The sequence below is a fragment of the Osmerus eperlanus genome, chromosome 16 (genome assembly GCF_963692335.1).
Source record: "Osmerus eperlanus chromosome 16, fOsmEpe2.1, whole genome shotgun sequence".
Taxonomy (NCBI): Eukaryota; Metazoa; Chordata; class Actinopteri; order Osmeriformes; family Osmeridae; genus Osmerus; species Osmerus eperlanus.
In genome coordinates, this window is record NC_085033.1 from 15268871 (window position 1) to 15283112 (window position 14242).

Consider the following 14242-nt stretch of genomic DNA (forward strand, 5'->3'; position numbering starts at 1 on the left):
AATGTAAATGCATGCGTGTGTGCAGGTGTGTGTGCATGTGTGCAACAACATCATCTCTCATCATGTATTCATCTTCATCGCTCGCTGTTCCTCCATTGTGAGATTCATGTGTTCACATATTTGTCATAAGAGGACAATCATGCGCTCGTTTTTGTTTGTGCGCTGAGAACACCATCTCTGCCCTCAGCCACTGCGGGTAGACTCTCTCTGGAACCGGATCTCCTTATGTCATGATGTATTTACCTACAGTCATGTACAATGGCAACACAAAGCACTCTTACTACACACATGTGCTTTTTGTGACCCCATTACATGTGAGCGTGTGTCAGCGTGTGTTTTCATGTGTGCGCGTACACCCATGCGCGCTGCCCGTGCGAAGAAATAGGTTTTTAGCACACACGTGACGTCACTTAGTCGATCAATTCGATGCACCCGCTGCACATCGACGCTGTCACCTGCGCTTAACTCGACGTCGCCAGGGAATAGCGAAGCTACGGATCATGTGTCAGCCCATAAACATTCCTTGAGAACAATCTTCTGCATCTGACCATTCCGTCTAGGCAGCTGGCAACGAGATCACCGTAATATTTGGTTTTGCGGGGGATACTGGCTGCTGTGGAACCCGCTCATTCAGTAGGAGCGACCGATAGTTGGCGATGGAACGCGCACCAGCAGCATAGGCACAGTAATCGAATCAACTGCCAAAATTACGGCCGGAATCAAATACAACTCTCTTTCTCCCTCTCAAAGGAGAGACAGGAGACTTATCATGTCGGCGAAGGAGAGGTTGAAAGGAAAGCTGACCAAAGACAGCGTCACATTGCTACCTTGCTTCTATTTCGTAGAGGTAGGTGAGTTTGTTTATCGTCGGGTGACAGAACTATGCGCAACAAAACAGCTGTCGGTCGGTGCGCGGGTGGGAGACGGGTGCTAAGTGTGCAGTATGTTTACACGGTGTCACTGACAATGCAGTTTCACAATCTTCCACGGCACCGTGCACCACATCATACACAGTCTACAGGTTGTGAGATATTCCCGGTGCGTCGGTATGCGGGTCACGTCCTAGGTTCGGAGTAAATAATGAGCCTCAGTAATAAACTGACTCATTCAAGGTTAACGAGCGAGTGTCTCTCGGTCCCTGCACGGGCCTGCCCGTTGTCATGTGTGTGCGTGACAGCATCCGTAGTCAATTAACTGACTGGCGGACCAGAATATTTATGATGTGGCTTATCCGTTGACCTAATTCCAAATACCGATGGATCTTCCGTTCATTGATCTGATAGCTTCATGGGACTGGGTTAACCCGAAACACGTTTATTCGGAGAGTAAAGAGAAACACACACACACCGACCCACACACACACCAACCATTTTACCCCTGACTGTGTTTACTCCCACGCATCGATTGTGGAACTGTGGAAATCGTCACGTGCCTACAGGACCATGAATATTGATAACGTGGGAGATATTCAACATATTCAATGATTGATGGATGGATGGGTAAAATAAATGGATGGGATGGATGGATAGAAGATGGAGGGATGGATGGATGAAAGATGTCCTGCCTTGGGTACTTCACCAGTCCTGTACTGTTGAGTCTAATATCAGTGTCTGCAGCTCTGTGATAAACTGCAATCTGTGTTGGAAACACAAAAAACACACTGGCAACAGAGAGCAGCTGGAGGTAGGTACTGAAGTGAGCTCTGGGTCCAGAGCTGGTTAGATGTGGTTGTGATGAGTCGTTTGGTTGTGTTTGTTCAGTTTGATCTGTTAGTGGTGGTTGTGGAGATGATGGGATCCTGGAGGAGGGGTTTGGATGGAGGACAGGTGAGGGAGAGGAGAGATGACTTATACAGCTAACAATGGCTAATCAGTCTCCCCCTCATCCTCCCCCTCCACCGACCCCCCTCCTCCACCCTCCTCCTCCCCCTCCTCCTCTCTCCTCCACCCTCATCCTCCCCCTCCACCAACACCCCTCCTCCTCTCTCCACCACCCTCATCCTCCCCCTCCACCCCTCCTCCTCTCTCCACCACCCTCATCCTCCCCCTCCACCAACACCCCTCCTCCTCTCTCCACCACCCTCATCCTCCCCCTCCACCAACACCTCTCCTCCTCTCTCCACCACCCTCATCCTCCCCCTCCACCAACACCCCTCCTCCTCTCTCCACCACCCTCATCCTCCCCCTCCACCAACACCTCTCCTCCTCTCTCCACCACCCTCATCCTCCCCCTCCACCAACACCCCTCCTCCTCTCTCCACCACCCTCATCCTCCCCCTCCACCAACACCTCTCCTCCTCTCTCCACCACCCTCATCCTCCCCCTCCACCAACCCCCCTCCTCCTCTCTCCTCCACCCTCCCCCTCCACCAACCCCCCTCCTCCTCTCTCCACCACCCTCATCCTCCCCCTAAACCAACCCCCCTCCTCCTCTCTCCTCCACCCTCATCCTCCACCAACCCCCCTCCTCCTCTCTCCACCACCCTCATCCTCCCCCTCCACCAACCCCCCTCCTCCTCTCTCCTCCACCCTCATCCTCCACCAACCCCCCTCCTCCTCTCTCCACCACCCTCATCCTCCCCCTCCACCAACCCCCCTCCTCCTCTCTCCTCCACCCTCATCCTCCACCAACCCCCCTCCTCCTCTCTCCTCCACCCTCCTCCTCCATCCCCCCCTCCACCAACCCCCCTCCCCAGCTGCCTATCCTGGCCTCCTCCGTGGTCAGTCTCTACTTCTTGGAGTGGACCGACGTGTTCCGGCCCGTCACCGCGGGTTACAGCTGCAATGACCGCAGTCTGAGCATGCCCTATGTGGACCCCGCCCAGGAAGTCATACCGTTCCTCATGCTCTTCAGCCTGGCCTTCGCGGGACCTGCAGCCACGGTCTGTATTAGCCACACCTAACTAGCTTACTTCAGCTAACCATCTTACTTCAGCTAACCACAGCTAACTAGCTTACTAAAGCTAACCACAGCTAACTAGCTTACTACAGCTAACCATCTTACTTCAGCTAACCACAGCTAACTAGCTTACTACAGCTTAACACAGCTAACTACCTTACTAAAGCTAACCACAGCTAAGTAGCTTACTACAGCTAACCATCTTACTTCAGCTAACCACAGCTAACTACCTTACTACAGTTTAACACAGCTAACTATCTTACTAAAGCTAACCACAGCTAACTAGCTTACTACAGCTAACCATCTTACTTCAGCTAACCACAGTTAACTAGCTTACTACAGTTTAACACAGCTAACTAGCTTACTACAGCTAACCACAGCTAACTAGCTTACTACAGCTAACTAGCATACTACAGCTAACCACAGGTAACTAGCTTACTACAGCTAACTAGCTTACCACAGCTAACTAGCTTACTACAGCTAACCAGCTTACTTCAGCTAACCAAAACTAACTATCTTACTACAGCTAACCACAGCTAAGTAGCTTACTACAGCTAACTAGCTTACTACAGCTAACCACAGCTATCTACAGCTAACTATAGATAACCAGCTATCTAAAGCTAATTAGCCATCTACAGCTAACTTGCTTACTGACCAATGACAAATAACGATGTACATAGGATTCTATGTTGCTGCCCTTCAAGCAAGAGGGTAAAGAGGTTCACATTGTACGTTTTGAGCTACATCAACAGTTACCAAGGTAAGTTTTATCTAGCTAACTCAAACAGTAAAAGTAGCTAGCCTAGCTATCACACTAGCTAGCTAGTGATCGGATTTGAGCAGTAACATTAGCTAGGCTAGCTAGTTTAAACAAAAAGATTTTTAGCTACATTATAATGTATTTAATTATCTTATTGTCAGCTTGTTTTCAATGTTAACAGATAAATAATTGGTCTGCCATATTTGTTCCCTATGGATAATGTAATGTAACATGTCTTTCTCTGTTTCTAATCTGGAAACGGGAGAGATTACCATGAGGGCAACCTGTTATCGGTTGGTGAAATGCTCAATCTGAGGGTTAAGAGTGCTATAGCTAAGGGTAACATAGCCTACTATCCTTGTTATGTTTGTAACGTCACTGGAACGTCACTTTTTATTTTTTGAAAATATGTATCCCTGTCAACCTGTGCATATAGACAATTAACGGAAGTAGCGTTGAGGTAAAATATAAAACCTTTAAAAACACGAACATTTCGCAAATATTGATTTTGCTCTGCATAATAATAGTTAATTTGTAATGTTATTCCAGAATTTATCCAGGATTAGCTATTAAAACGTATTTCAGAAAAACACGTTTGAGCAATTTGTCTGCCTTACAAACTAGCTAGCCATATAACCACAGCATGCTCGCTAAATACAGCTAACTATGGCTAACTAGCTCAAGGCTCAGTACTAACCACAGCTAACAAGAAAATCACAGTAAGTTGTTCCACACACACACGCACTCCTCTCCCCAGGGCCCAGGCTCAATGTGTTCACTACAACATCTGAAGCTTTTAGGCCTGAATGATTCATGCGGTCTCAGTTACAGAGAGTTTTCGTGTGTTTTCAGGCTTGAATGAGTCAGGATCCTGCAACAGGATCTCCTACATTAGTTGGCCGTCAACCTCTGCCATCATTCTGTGGCCTGTCAACTCCCTCTCTTTCCTGTTGTTTATTCAGTCTGTCTATTAGTCTGTGACCCCTGATCTTTGCATGCACTCTCTCTCCTCTCTTCTTACTCTCCTCTCGGTTCTATCCGTTCACAATCCTCTCCTCTCAGATCTCACATCATCCTTACGATACTCTGTCTGCTAACTCACCTCTGTTGTCATATCCCCTTTATTCCCCTCCCTCCCTCCTCCACTCCTCTCCCTCCTCCACTCCCTTTGTTGGTCTCTCTGTGTGTTGTCGTGGGTCTCCTCCACCACAGGCGATATGAACATGGTTCCGTTGTTCTGTTTGTGGTTTTAAAGTGGGTTAGTGGGTCAACAGGCTGTTCAGCACCAGAGCTCAGATTCAGGCTGTCAGGAGCCTCTTATCTTAGCTAGCCTGGAGCTAGACGCTTTATACTGATCTGCCTGTCTCTCTCTGTGTGTCTCTCTCGCCTGCTTGACTGCCTGCTTGACTGCCTGTCTCTCTCTCTGTGTGTCTGTCTGTCTGTCTTTCTGTCTGCCTGTCCCTGTGTGTTGTATCTCTCGTGTGTATCTAGTTTGAACTCTTTCTCTGCCCTCTTGTCTCCTCTTCCATATTCCCTCTATCCCCTACCAGAACTCCACCCCTACCAGACCATGATAGTGGAGGGTGTCTCCTGAATGGTTCTGTCTAACCTCCTCTCCCCTCCCCACCCTCCTCTCCTGTGTCCCCTCCTCTCCAGATCATGATAGGAGAGGGGATCTTGTATGGCTGTCTGTCCAGGAGGAGCTCTGGGATGAAGACAGAGGCCAGCATCAACGCTGCCGGCTGCAACTTCAACTCATACATACGCAGGGCAGTTCGCTTCGTAGGTATGGGTCTCTCACACACACACACACACACACACACACACACACACACACACACACACACACTCTCACACACACACACACTTAACAGTCCCGTGTCCCCTGCAGGAGTGCATGTGTTTGGGCTGTGCGTGACGGCGCTGATCACAGACGTGCTGCAGCTGTCCACAGGGTACCACGCCCCTTACTTCCTGACCGTGTGCAAGCCCAACCTGACCGCTCTCAACCTCACCTGCGACGACCACACCGCCTTCATCATGGACGATGTCTGCTCAGGCCCCGACGCCGCCATCATCAACGCTGGCAGGTAGCTGGGGTCAACTGGGGTCATACGGGGGTAAAGGTAACTGGTAATGGCAACCATCCACTCCACAGACGACCCCTTCTCTCATCAACAACACCACAGTGGAACACTGTGACAGGGCCGGTCGGCATGGTTACGTTAGGGTGGAATGCTTTTAGCTGTGGTTGAGCTGTGGTCGTATTAGCTGGAGATGACACACCTACACACTGTGTTAGCTGCACACCTACACACTGTGTTAGCTGCACACCTACACACTGTGTTAGCTGCACACCTACACACTGTGTTAGCTGCACACCTACCCACTGTGTTAGCTGCACACCTACACATTGTGTTAGCTGCACACCTACACACTGGTCCTGTTTAGCAGCTGCTGCAGTGACTCAGCATGCACATTTCGCTTGTTTATGACACACACACACCCGCGTAAACATACACACACACTTTTTTAAACACACACACAGACATTCACATGCACACACCTATATAGACACACATTTACATTCACACATTCACACACAACAGCTAGCGTCTCACAGAATGTTCAGCTCTTCTCCAGGCCTGTCAGTTCCTGTTTACTCATTAATATTCATGCCATGTACATCCTGTCCAGCCACTCAGGAAGCTGTCCTGGCAGATCATTTGCATGAGGACCCCAGATACCCTGGGGAGGGGGAGAGAAGAGAGGGGAGGGGGGAGGGGAGAAGAGAGGGGAGGGGGGGGGGAGAAGAGAGGTGGGGGAGAGAGAGAAGATACAACTATGTCTTAGGTCACTAATAATAAAAGCCTTCATAATCTAGCCTCAAGAAGTCAAACTTAAAACACTCTCTCTCTCTCTCTCTCTCTCTCTCTCTCTCTCTCTCTCTCTCTCTCTCTCTCTCTCTCTCTCTCTCTCTCTCTCTCTCAGGAAGTCCTTTCCTTCTCAGCATGCTACTCTGGCATCATTTGCAGCTGTCTACATCTCAGTAAGTTTAGTTAGACTCTTTCTCTCCCACACACAGACACCCTTATAGCATCTTATAGCTGTCACTCCCTCACCTGGGGGTATAGAACTGAAATACACACATGCACTGACACACTGTGTGTGTGTGTGTGAGCAGATGTACTTCAACGCCACGCTGACGGACTCCTCCAAGCTGCTGAAGCCCCTGCTGGTGTTCAGCTTCATCATGGTGGCCATCATGGCCGGCCTCACCAGGATCATCCAGTTCAGGAACCACGCCGTCGATGTTTACTGCGGCTTCCTGCTCGGTGGCGGCATCGCCCTCTACCTGGTGACCTAGCAACACACACCCCTAAATATCTACAGTACCTGGTGACCTAGCAACACACACACACCCCTAAATATCTACAGTACCTGGTGACCTAGCAACACACACACACCCCTAAATATCTACAGTACCTGGTGACCTAGCAACACACACCCCTAAATATCTACAGTACCTGGTGACCTAGCAACACACACACACCCCTAAATATCTACAGTACCTGGTGACCTAGCTACACACATACACACCCCTAAATATCTACAGTACCTGGTGACCTAGCAACACACACACACCCCTAAATATCTACAGTACCTGGTGACCTAGCAACACACACACACCCCTAAATATCTACAGTACCTGGTGACCTAGCAACACACACACACCCCTAAATATCTACAGTACCTGGTGACCTAGCTACACACACACACCCCTAAATATCTACAGTACCTGGTGACCTAGCAACACACACCCCTAAATATCTACAGTACCTGGTGACCTAGCTACACACACACACCCCTAAATATCTACAGTACCTGGTGACATAGCTACACACACACCACCCCTAAATAACCAACAGTACCTGTTGATCTATACCATAGAACACAAGTTGTTGCAGAGAACATTCTGGAATATTGCAGAACAGCTGACATTCTAGACGGCGTGTATCAGAGAACAGGACATCCAGTAGCATCTCCTCAGTCTTGATGGCCTGGTTCACAGCCAGTTAAAAATAACAACTCCCACACACTCTTCACTCTGCGCTCACACACACACGCATGCATACAAATGTAAACGACACACACATGTACACACACTCGCATAACGTACCACACAAGCGCATATACACAGACACTTCTCAGCCCGCCCACACACACCCACTGCCAGCCGTCCGTGTGTGAGGAGAGAGCTGGAGAGAGAGAGCTGCATATTGTGTTGCTACTGTTGGGGTTCATGTGTGTGTGTGTGCAGGGTCTGTATGCGGTGGGTAACTTCCAGGCCAGTGAGGATCTCTCCAGACAGCAGGCAGCTCCCCCCCTGCAGGAGCCCCCCATCTCCTCCCTCCCCAACCTGAGCCAGACCGCCGGCCGCCGCCTGGGCCCCAGCACCCTCAGCGACGGCCTCTCCCCCAGCCAATCAGAGGGCCTGCTCACGCGAGTGCCCTCCCACCGCGAGGCCTCATTGGCTGGCCTGAAGAGGCAGAGTGCGGAGGTGGAGGTCATCACGCCGCCCAGCCCGCTGGTCAACCAGGACAGTCTGGTCACCTTCAGCAACACCCTGCCCAGGTGGGACACACACACACACACACACACACACAGAGACACACACACACACACACACACACACACAGAGACACACACACACAGACACACACAGAGACACACACACACAGACACACACAGAGACACACACACACACACACACAGACACACACACACACAGACACACACACACACAGACACACACAGACACACACACACACACACAGACACACACACACACACAGACACCATGACCAAACCATGACCTCTGACCCCCCACAGGTCTCACGGAGGCTCCGCTCCCGAGGAGAATCACCGCCTGCCTCGTCGCCACGCCTCCATCCACGCCTCCATGGACTCCCAGCGCTCCAAGCAGCTGCTCTCGCAGTGGAAGACCAAGAACGAGAACAGGAAGCTGTCACTACAGGTGGGCCGCAGGGACAAACACAAACAAGCATCAGTATTTTTGTTTTGCTTTTTAAATTATGAACAAGCAAATACTATTTGTGTCAATTATATGCCTTCAAATATATACATTATATTATGTTAATCATTTTAACTATACCGTATTACTAATGATATGTTAATCCTATACATTATATTCTAAGTGATATAATGTTAATTACATGCAGAGTAAGTATCTAACGTGATGTTCCTGGTGTGTCAGGTGATGGACAGTGGTGTTGTGCTGGGCCGATCTTCCTCCTCCTCCTCTTCCTCTCCTCAGAGGAACATGGAGCTCCGCTGCAGCTCTGAGCCCTCCGCCATGGGCCTGGAGGCGGAGCTCCGCGCTGGGGCCCACGTCCCTGCCCAGTACCGCCAGCTGGCGGCCAGCGCCGTCCCCCTGACCAATCACAACCACCTCCCACACAACGGCAGCAGCGGATTGGCCGGAGGCGCGCGGGTCTCCATCCAATCGCGGCCCGGCTCCTCCCAGCTGGTGCACATCCCGGAGGAGATGCCGGATCACATGACCCACAACCCCGCCCCTTACCAGGACGAAGACGAATCGGAGGACAGCAACATGGGTGGAGGCTTAGGCGGCGGCGGAGGCTCGGTGCGGGCCAAGTGGCTGAAGGTGGCGGAGAAGGGAGGCGCCCCCTGCAGGCAGGGAGGCCAGCCCAGGATCATGGCGGTGATGGCGCTGTCCAAACAACAAGGCATGCTGGCCAACCGGGACCGGGACCGGGAAGGCTCCGAGGACGGGAGCACCGTCAGCTGTACCGGCTCCATCCGGTACCGGGCGCTCAACGAGCAGGAGCCCAGCCCCCCGGGGCCCCCGGGGCACCCGGGCGGGGGCATCGTCCGGGTGGAGGCTCACCCTGAGTGCAAGCCGGTGGTGCGGCCCCCCAGCACGGACGGAAGCGGCTCGTGGCGTTGGAAGCCTCCGGAACAACGCGGCAGCCTGCGGCAGTCCACCTTCGAGCTCAACGACCTGAACCGCGACTCAGAGAGCTGCGACTCGCTGAGGGACGGGTACCCGGGCTCGGTGGACGGCAGGCGCAGCGTGGCGGGGATGGACATGGGCAGCGAGCATGGGGGAGGAGGGGGGCAGCAGTACCAGCCGTACCCCCCCTCACACCCTCACGTGGTCCACCCTCTGCACCCGCACCACCCACACCACCAGCAGAGCATCACCACCATCCGGGTGACGCCGGTGGAGGGGCTGGGCAGCGAGACGGGCTCCGACACGCACTCCGTGGCCTCCAGCCGAGACTCCACCCTGCGGAGGAAGGGCACCATCATCCTGCTGCCGGAGAGAGGCCCCAGCCCCGACAACACCAACCGCCTCTACTACCCCCGCGCCTCGCCCTCGCCCTCGCCGTCCCCCACCCTGGGGATGTACAAGGAGACGCTGGGCCTGGCCTATAAGGAGTGACCAACCAGCCCTGACCCTGCCAACTTTACTTCTGTACTGTCCAATTAGAAGAGGGCAGGCAGCTTTCACCCCACCCCATAACTTTTCCGCTGGCCAATAAGGTGTGAGGTGACAGCCATCACTCCTGGTTGGTTTACAGAAAACAGTCAGCCTCTCCGATTGGTTTGTGGCCTTCATGAGCCAATGGACAAAAGGCTGGTTAAACCACAGGATCTACCAATAGGACTGCTGCAGTACTAGAGAACACCAATGTGCTGGGCAGTCCAGTTAGTCCTTCTGTGTGACAAACTCTGAAACACACCTGCCTGCATTTGGCACATCCTGACCAACAGGTCATTTTCTGTACAAGATGAGTTGTCATTGGTCTAGATGCCAGTGTGTTTATTTGTCATTCGATCGAACTCCTGTCTGTGCATTTGTGATTGAAGGACAGTAACTTAAATGCGCACACACACACGCGCACACATGCACACACACATGCTGTGGTCCTTAATGGTCAGGATGCACCAGTATAGGGTCTGTTCTGGTGTTAACTGGATACTGTACAGTCACTCTCTGATACAGAAACATACTACATCTCTTTGCTAAAAGCACAAATATTCTCATTTTGTTATCAAATAGAATATTATCAGTAACATTCGCTGTCCGCTTGCCATGCTCTAAACATGTTCTACAGTGTTGCATTTTAACCAACATTTTTCAAGACAATGGAAGCATATATTCTCTATATAGTAACTATTTTGATCTGTCATATTGATATCAAATTTATTTTTAAAAGACAGACTTATAGCAAATCTGACAACTCTACCCTATCAGCTGGACAAATGTATCTTCTAGTTACAACAAATATGAATGCAATTTAACCATTTACAAAAAAATTCCATGCAACTGACTCAATTCCAATTCAGGCTGTAAATCAAATGGTTACCATTGTAAGAAACGACATTTGTAACGTAACCAAAGTGACTTAGATTGCTTATTTTTGTCATGACATTAACTCATACATACATATAATGTGAAGAGAAATGTTTATATATATATTTTGTTTTGTACATATTTATATGACTAATAACTGAGGTGCCAATCCAGTGTTGTACTCATGGGCTCTAGCTGCATACCGATGCTATATTTACATATGTAGGTTTCAGGTTTCTTAACGGGTGATGAACAGCGCAACTGAACCAATCATCATTTGTACGTGCCGTTTGTATCGACCAATCAACAAATGGTCTATCTGTCACAGTCATACAAATGTAACTTTATTAACAACTCCAATACAACTTGTTAGATGCACTATTTCTACATGTGCCATAAACTATCATATTACTATACTGCTAGTCCTAACCTAATAACTAGTGTCCTAGTTTTACTATTCACATTTTCTTAACCCGTTAACAAATCGAATTCTTATCTGTATGCAAGTAGACTGGGAGTATTAATTAACCTTGAATGTTTTACAGACATGTGAACTAGGATCTTTGAAGCAGATTCCTTTCATAACTGTGCCAATAGCTTGTGGTTTCCTGTAACTCTGAGGATATTTATGTACTGAACAGAATACTACCTATTATGACGGTCCTGCTGGAAGAGACCACTGCAGTTGTACCAGTACAGCTGTCCAGCTGCACAGGGTCCAGTACAGCAGGTAGTAAAGTACTGCACAGTGTAAAGTACTGCACAGTGTAAAGTATAAAGTACTGCACAGTGTAAAGTACTGCACAGTGTAAAGTATAAAGTACTGCACAGTGTAAAGTACTGCACAGTGTAAAGTATAAAGTACTGCACAGTGTAAAGTACTGCACGGTATAAAGTACTGCACAGTGCACAGTGTAAAGTACTGCACAGTGTAAAGTACTGCACAGTGTAAAGTATAAAGTACTGCACAGTGTAAAGTACTGCACGGTATAAAGTACTGCACAGTGTAAAGTACTGCACGGTATAAAGTACTGCACAGTGCACAGTGTAAAGTACTGCACAGTGTAAAGTACTGCACAGTGTAAAGTACTGCACAGTGTAAAGTACTGCACAGTGTAAAGTACAGAGCAGTGTAAAATACTGCAGATTGTGAAAGCAGACCAGTTATCTGAGTTTAAAGTACTGCAGATTCTAAAGTACTAAATATTGTAAAGTACTGCAGAGTGTAAAAGTGTAACAGCTAGCGGAGTGTAAAATACAGCGACGGGGAAAGCTTAGCTGCATCAGAGTGTAAAGCTGAGATGGAAAGTTTCAGCAGAAAAAAAATATTTTGGGTGTCGGAGTGAAAGTGAGTTAACCTTTGAAAATAAATATGGTTTTAGAAAAATGTTAAAATTCAAGATTATAAAACATTTTACTTTCCACATTATTGTTTTAAAAAATCCTCTTTGACTGACAGTACTTTTTTTCAAAGTAGAAAGTCAATCGAATGAGAATCGAATACCTTTAAATACTTTTCAAAGCCCTTATCCCTGAGTTTGAACTTGAGCTCTGATGCTCATGTACATTTGCTTTGGCGTGCTGGTGGCGTCTCCGGAGATTGTAGTCCGACGTGCAGGTAGATCCGCTCGGTGTATCTACTGGTTAGATGACTAACTTTTCTATCAATAACCAAGCTTATTTTTGTGCATTTTTATTTTATTTTTTTCTTCTGGAAATTCATTGATATTATTGATATTTTTGACGGATAGTCTGTAAGAGATGTACAATCAAGTTAACACGGCTTTGAGTTTCCTACTTGCCTGTTAAGTTGTATCTTTGCCTTGTGATGTTGCAGCATGGTGAGTCATATATGTCCAGCGTCCTGCCTCTCCATCTGCCTCAGGCTGCCTCAGCCTGTCTCAGGCTGCCTCAGGCTGCCTCAGCCTGGCCTGCCTCAGGCTGCCTGGTCTGCCTCAGGCTGCGGTGGGCGTGAGTCCAGGCTGCCAGGACCACCGGCAGACGCACCTGCTCATCCTCCATGCGGCTGTGCTGTATATAAATCTGTATCTGCGCCAGAAGAGCTTATATGTGAGGAAGGCAGATTTAGACGTCTGGCCATGAATCAAAGCTTTTGATTGGTTTGGTGCGAGAGGTCAGAGGGCAAGAGGCTGCATTTTTAGCCTTGTGATTGGCCGATTTCTTTGACCTTCGATATATGGATTGGCTAATGCCACCAAACTGAGGGAGCGTGATTGGCCAAAGCATGCGGACAGTGGTGTGGTGATTGGTTGGTGTCTTGGTGGCTATAAGTGCAGTGACCAACCAGAGTTAGGTGAGAAGAGGAGAGGATGATTCTGAGCTTAACATGGTGTAATCCATATTGTTTATAGGGTTCAACTTGTCCAAAGAAATATTGAAATAAATGTTTGATATCAAACTGGTCGAGAGCCTGAGTTTGGTGATGCCTGCCTGTCTGTCTCTCTGCCTGTCTGTCTCTCTACCTGTCTGTCCCTATACCTTTCTGTCTCTCTCTCTACCTGTCTCTGCCTCTCTGCCTCTCTGCCTGTCTCTCTACCTGTCTGTCTCTCTGTCTCTACTTGTCTGTCTGTCTCTCTGCCTGTCTGTCTCGCTACCTGTGAGAAGAGATGGAGAGAAGAAAGATGGAGAGAGAGAGGGTAAAAGAGAGATGAAAAGAGAGGTTAAAAGAGATGGAGAGAGAGAGGGTAAAAGAGATGGAGAGAGAGAGGTTTAAAAGAGATGGAGAGAGAGAGGGTAAAAGAGGATGGAGAGAGAGAGGGGTAAAGAGAGATGGAGAGAGAGAGGGTGAAAGAGATGGAGAGAGAAGAGGGTAAAAGAGAGATGGAGAGAGAGAGGGTAAAAGAGAGATGGAGAGAGAGAGAGGGTAAAGAGAGATGGAGAGAGGAGAGGGAAAAAGAGAGATGGAGAGAGAGAGGGTAAAAGAGACTGGAGAAGAGAGGGTAAAGGAGAGATGGAGAGAGGGTAAAGGAGAGATGGAGAGAGAGAGGGTGATCCGCTGGAGGTCCTAAGTGGGTCACAGAAAGGATGACCTAAATAGAGAGAGATTGAGAGAGAGAAGAGGGAGAAGAGAAAAAGGATGGGGAGGGAGAGAGGAGGGTGAGTTAAACTGCTCTTTTACTGCTTAAACATTCTCCCTGCAGACCCAGAGAGAGAGAGAGA

General features: G+C 49.1%; 1 protein-coding gene across 2 annotated transcripts; it reads left to right on the forward strand.

Moving 5' to 3' along the window:
• Positions 1-425: 425 nt before the first annotated feature.
• On the forward strand, positions 426-11747 carry plppr4a (phospholipid phosphatase related 4a). 2 transcript variants are annotated; one of them, XM_062481979.1, is made up of 9 exons: positions 426-851; positions 2695-2880; positions 5314-5443; positions 5549-5747; positions 6649-6706; positions 6842-7015; positions 7979-8292; positions 8551-8695; positions 8936-11747. In XM_062481979.1, the coding sequence occupies exons 2-9, from the start codon at positions 2800-2802 to the stop codon at positions 10145-10147; spliced, it is 2313 nt and encodes a 770-aa protein (XP_062337963.1). In that variant the 5' UTR covers positions 426-851; positions 2695-2799; the 3' UTR covers positions 10148-11747. The 2 variants fall into 2 exon arrangements, with proteins under 2 accessions (XP_062337963.1, XP_062337962.1); XM_062481978.1 differs by having other exon boundaries at positions 426-847.
• The last annotated feature ends 2495 nt before the right edge of the window (positions 11748-14242 follow it).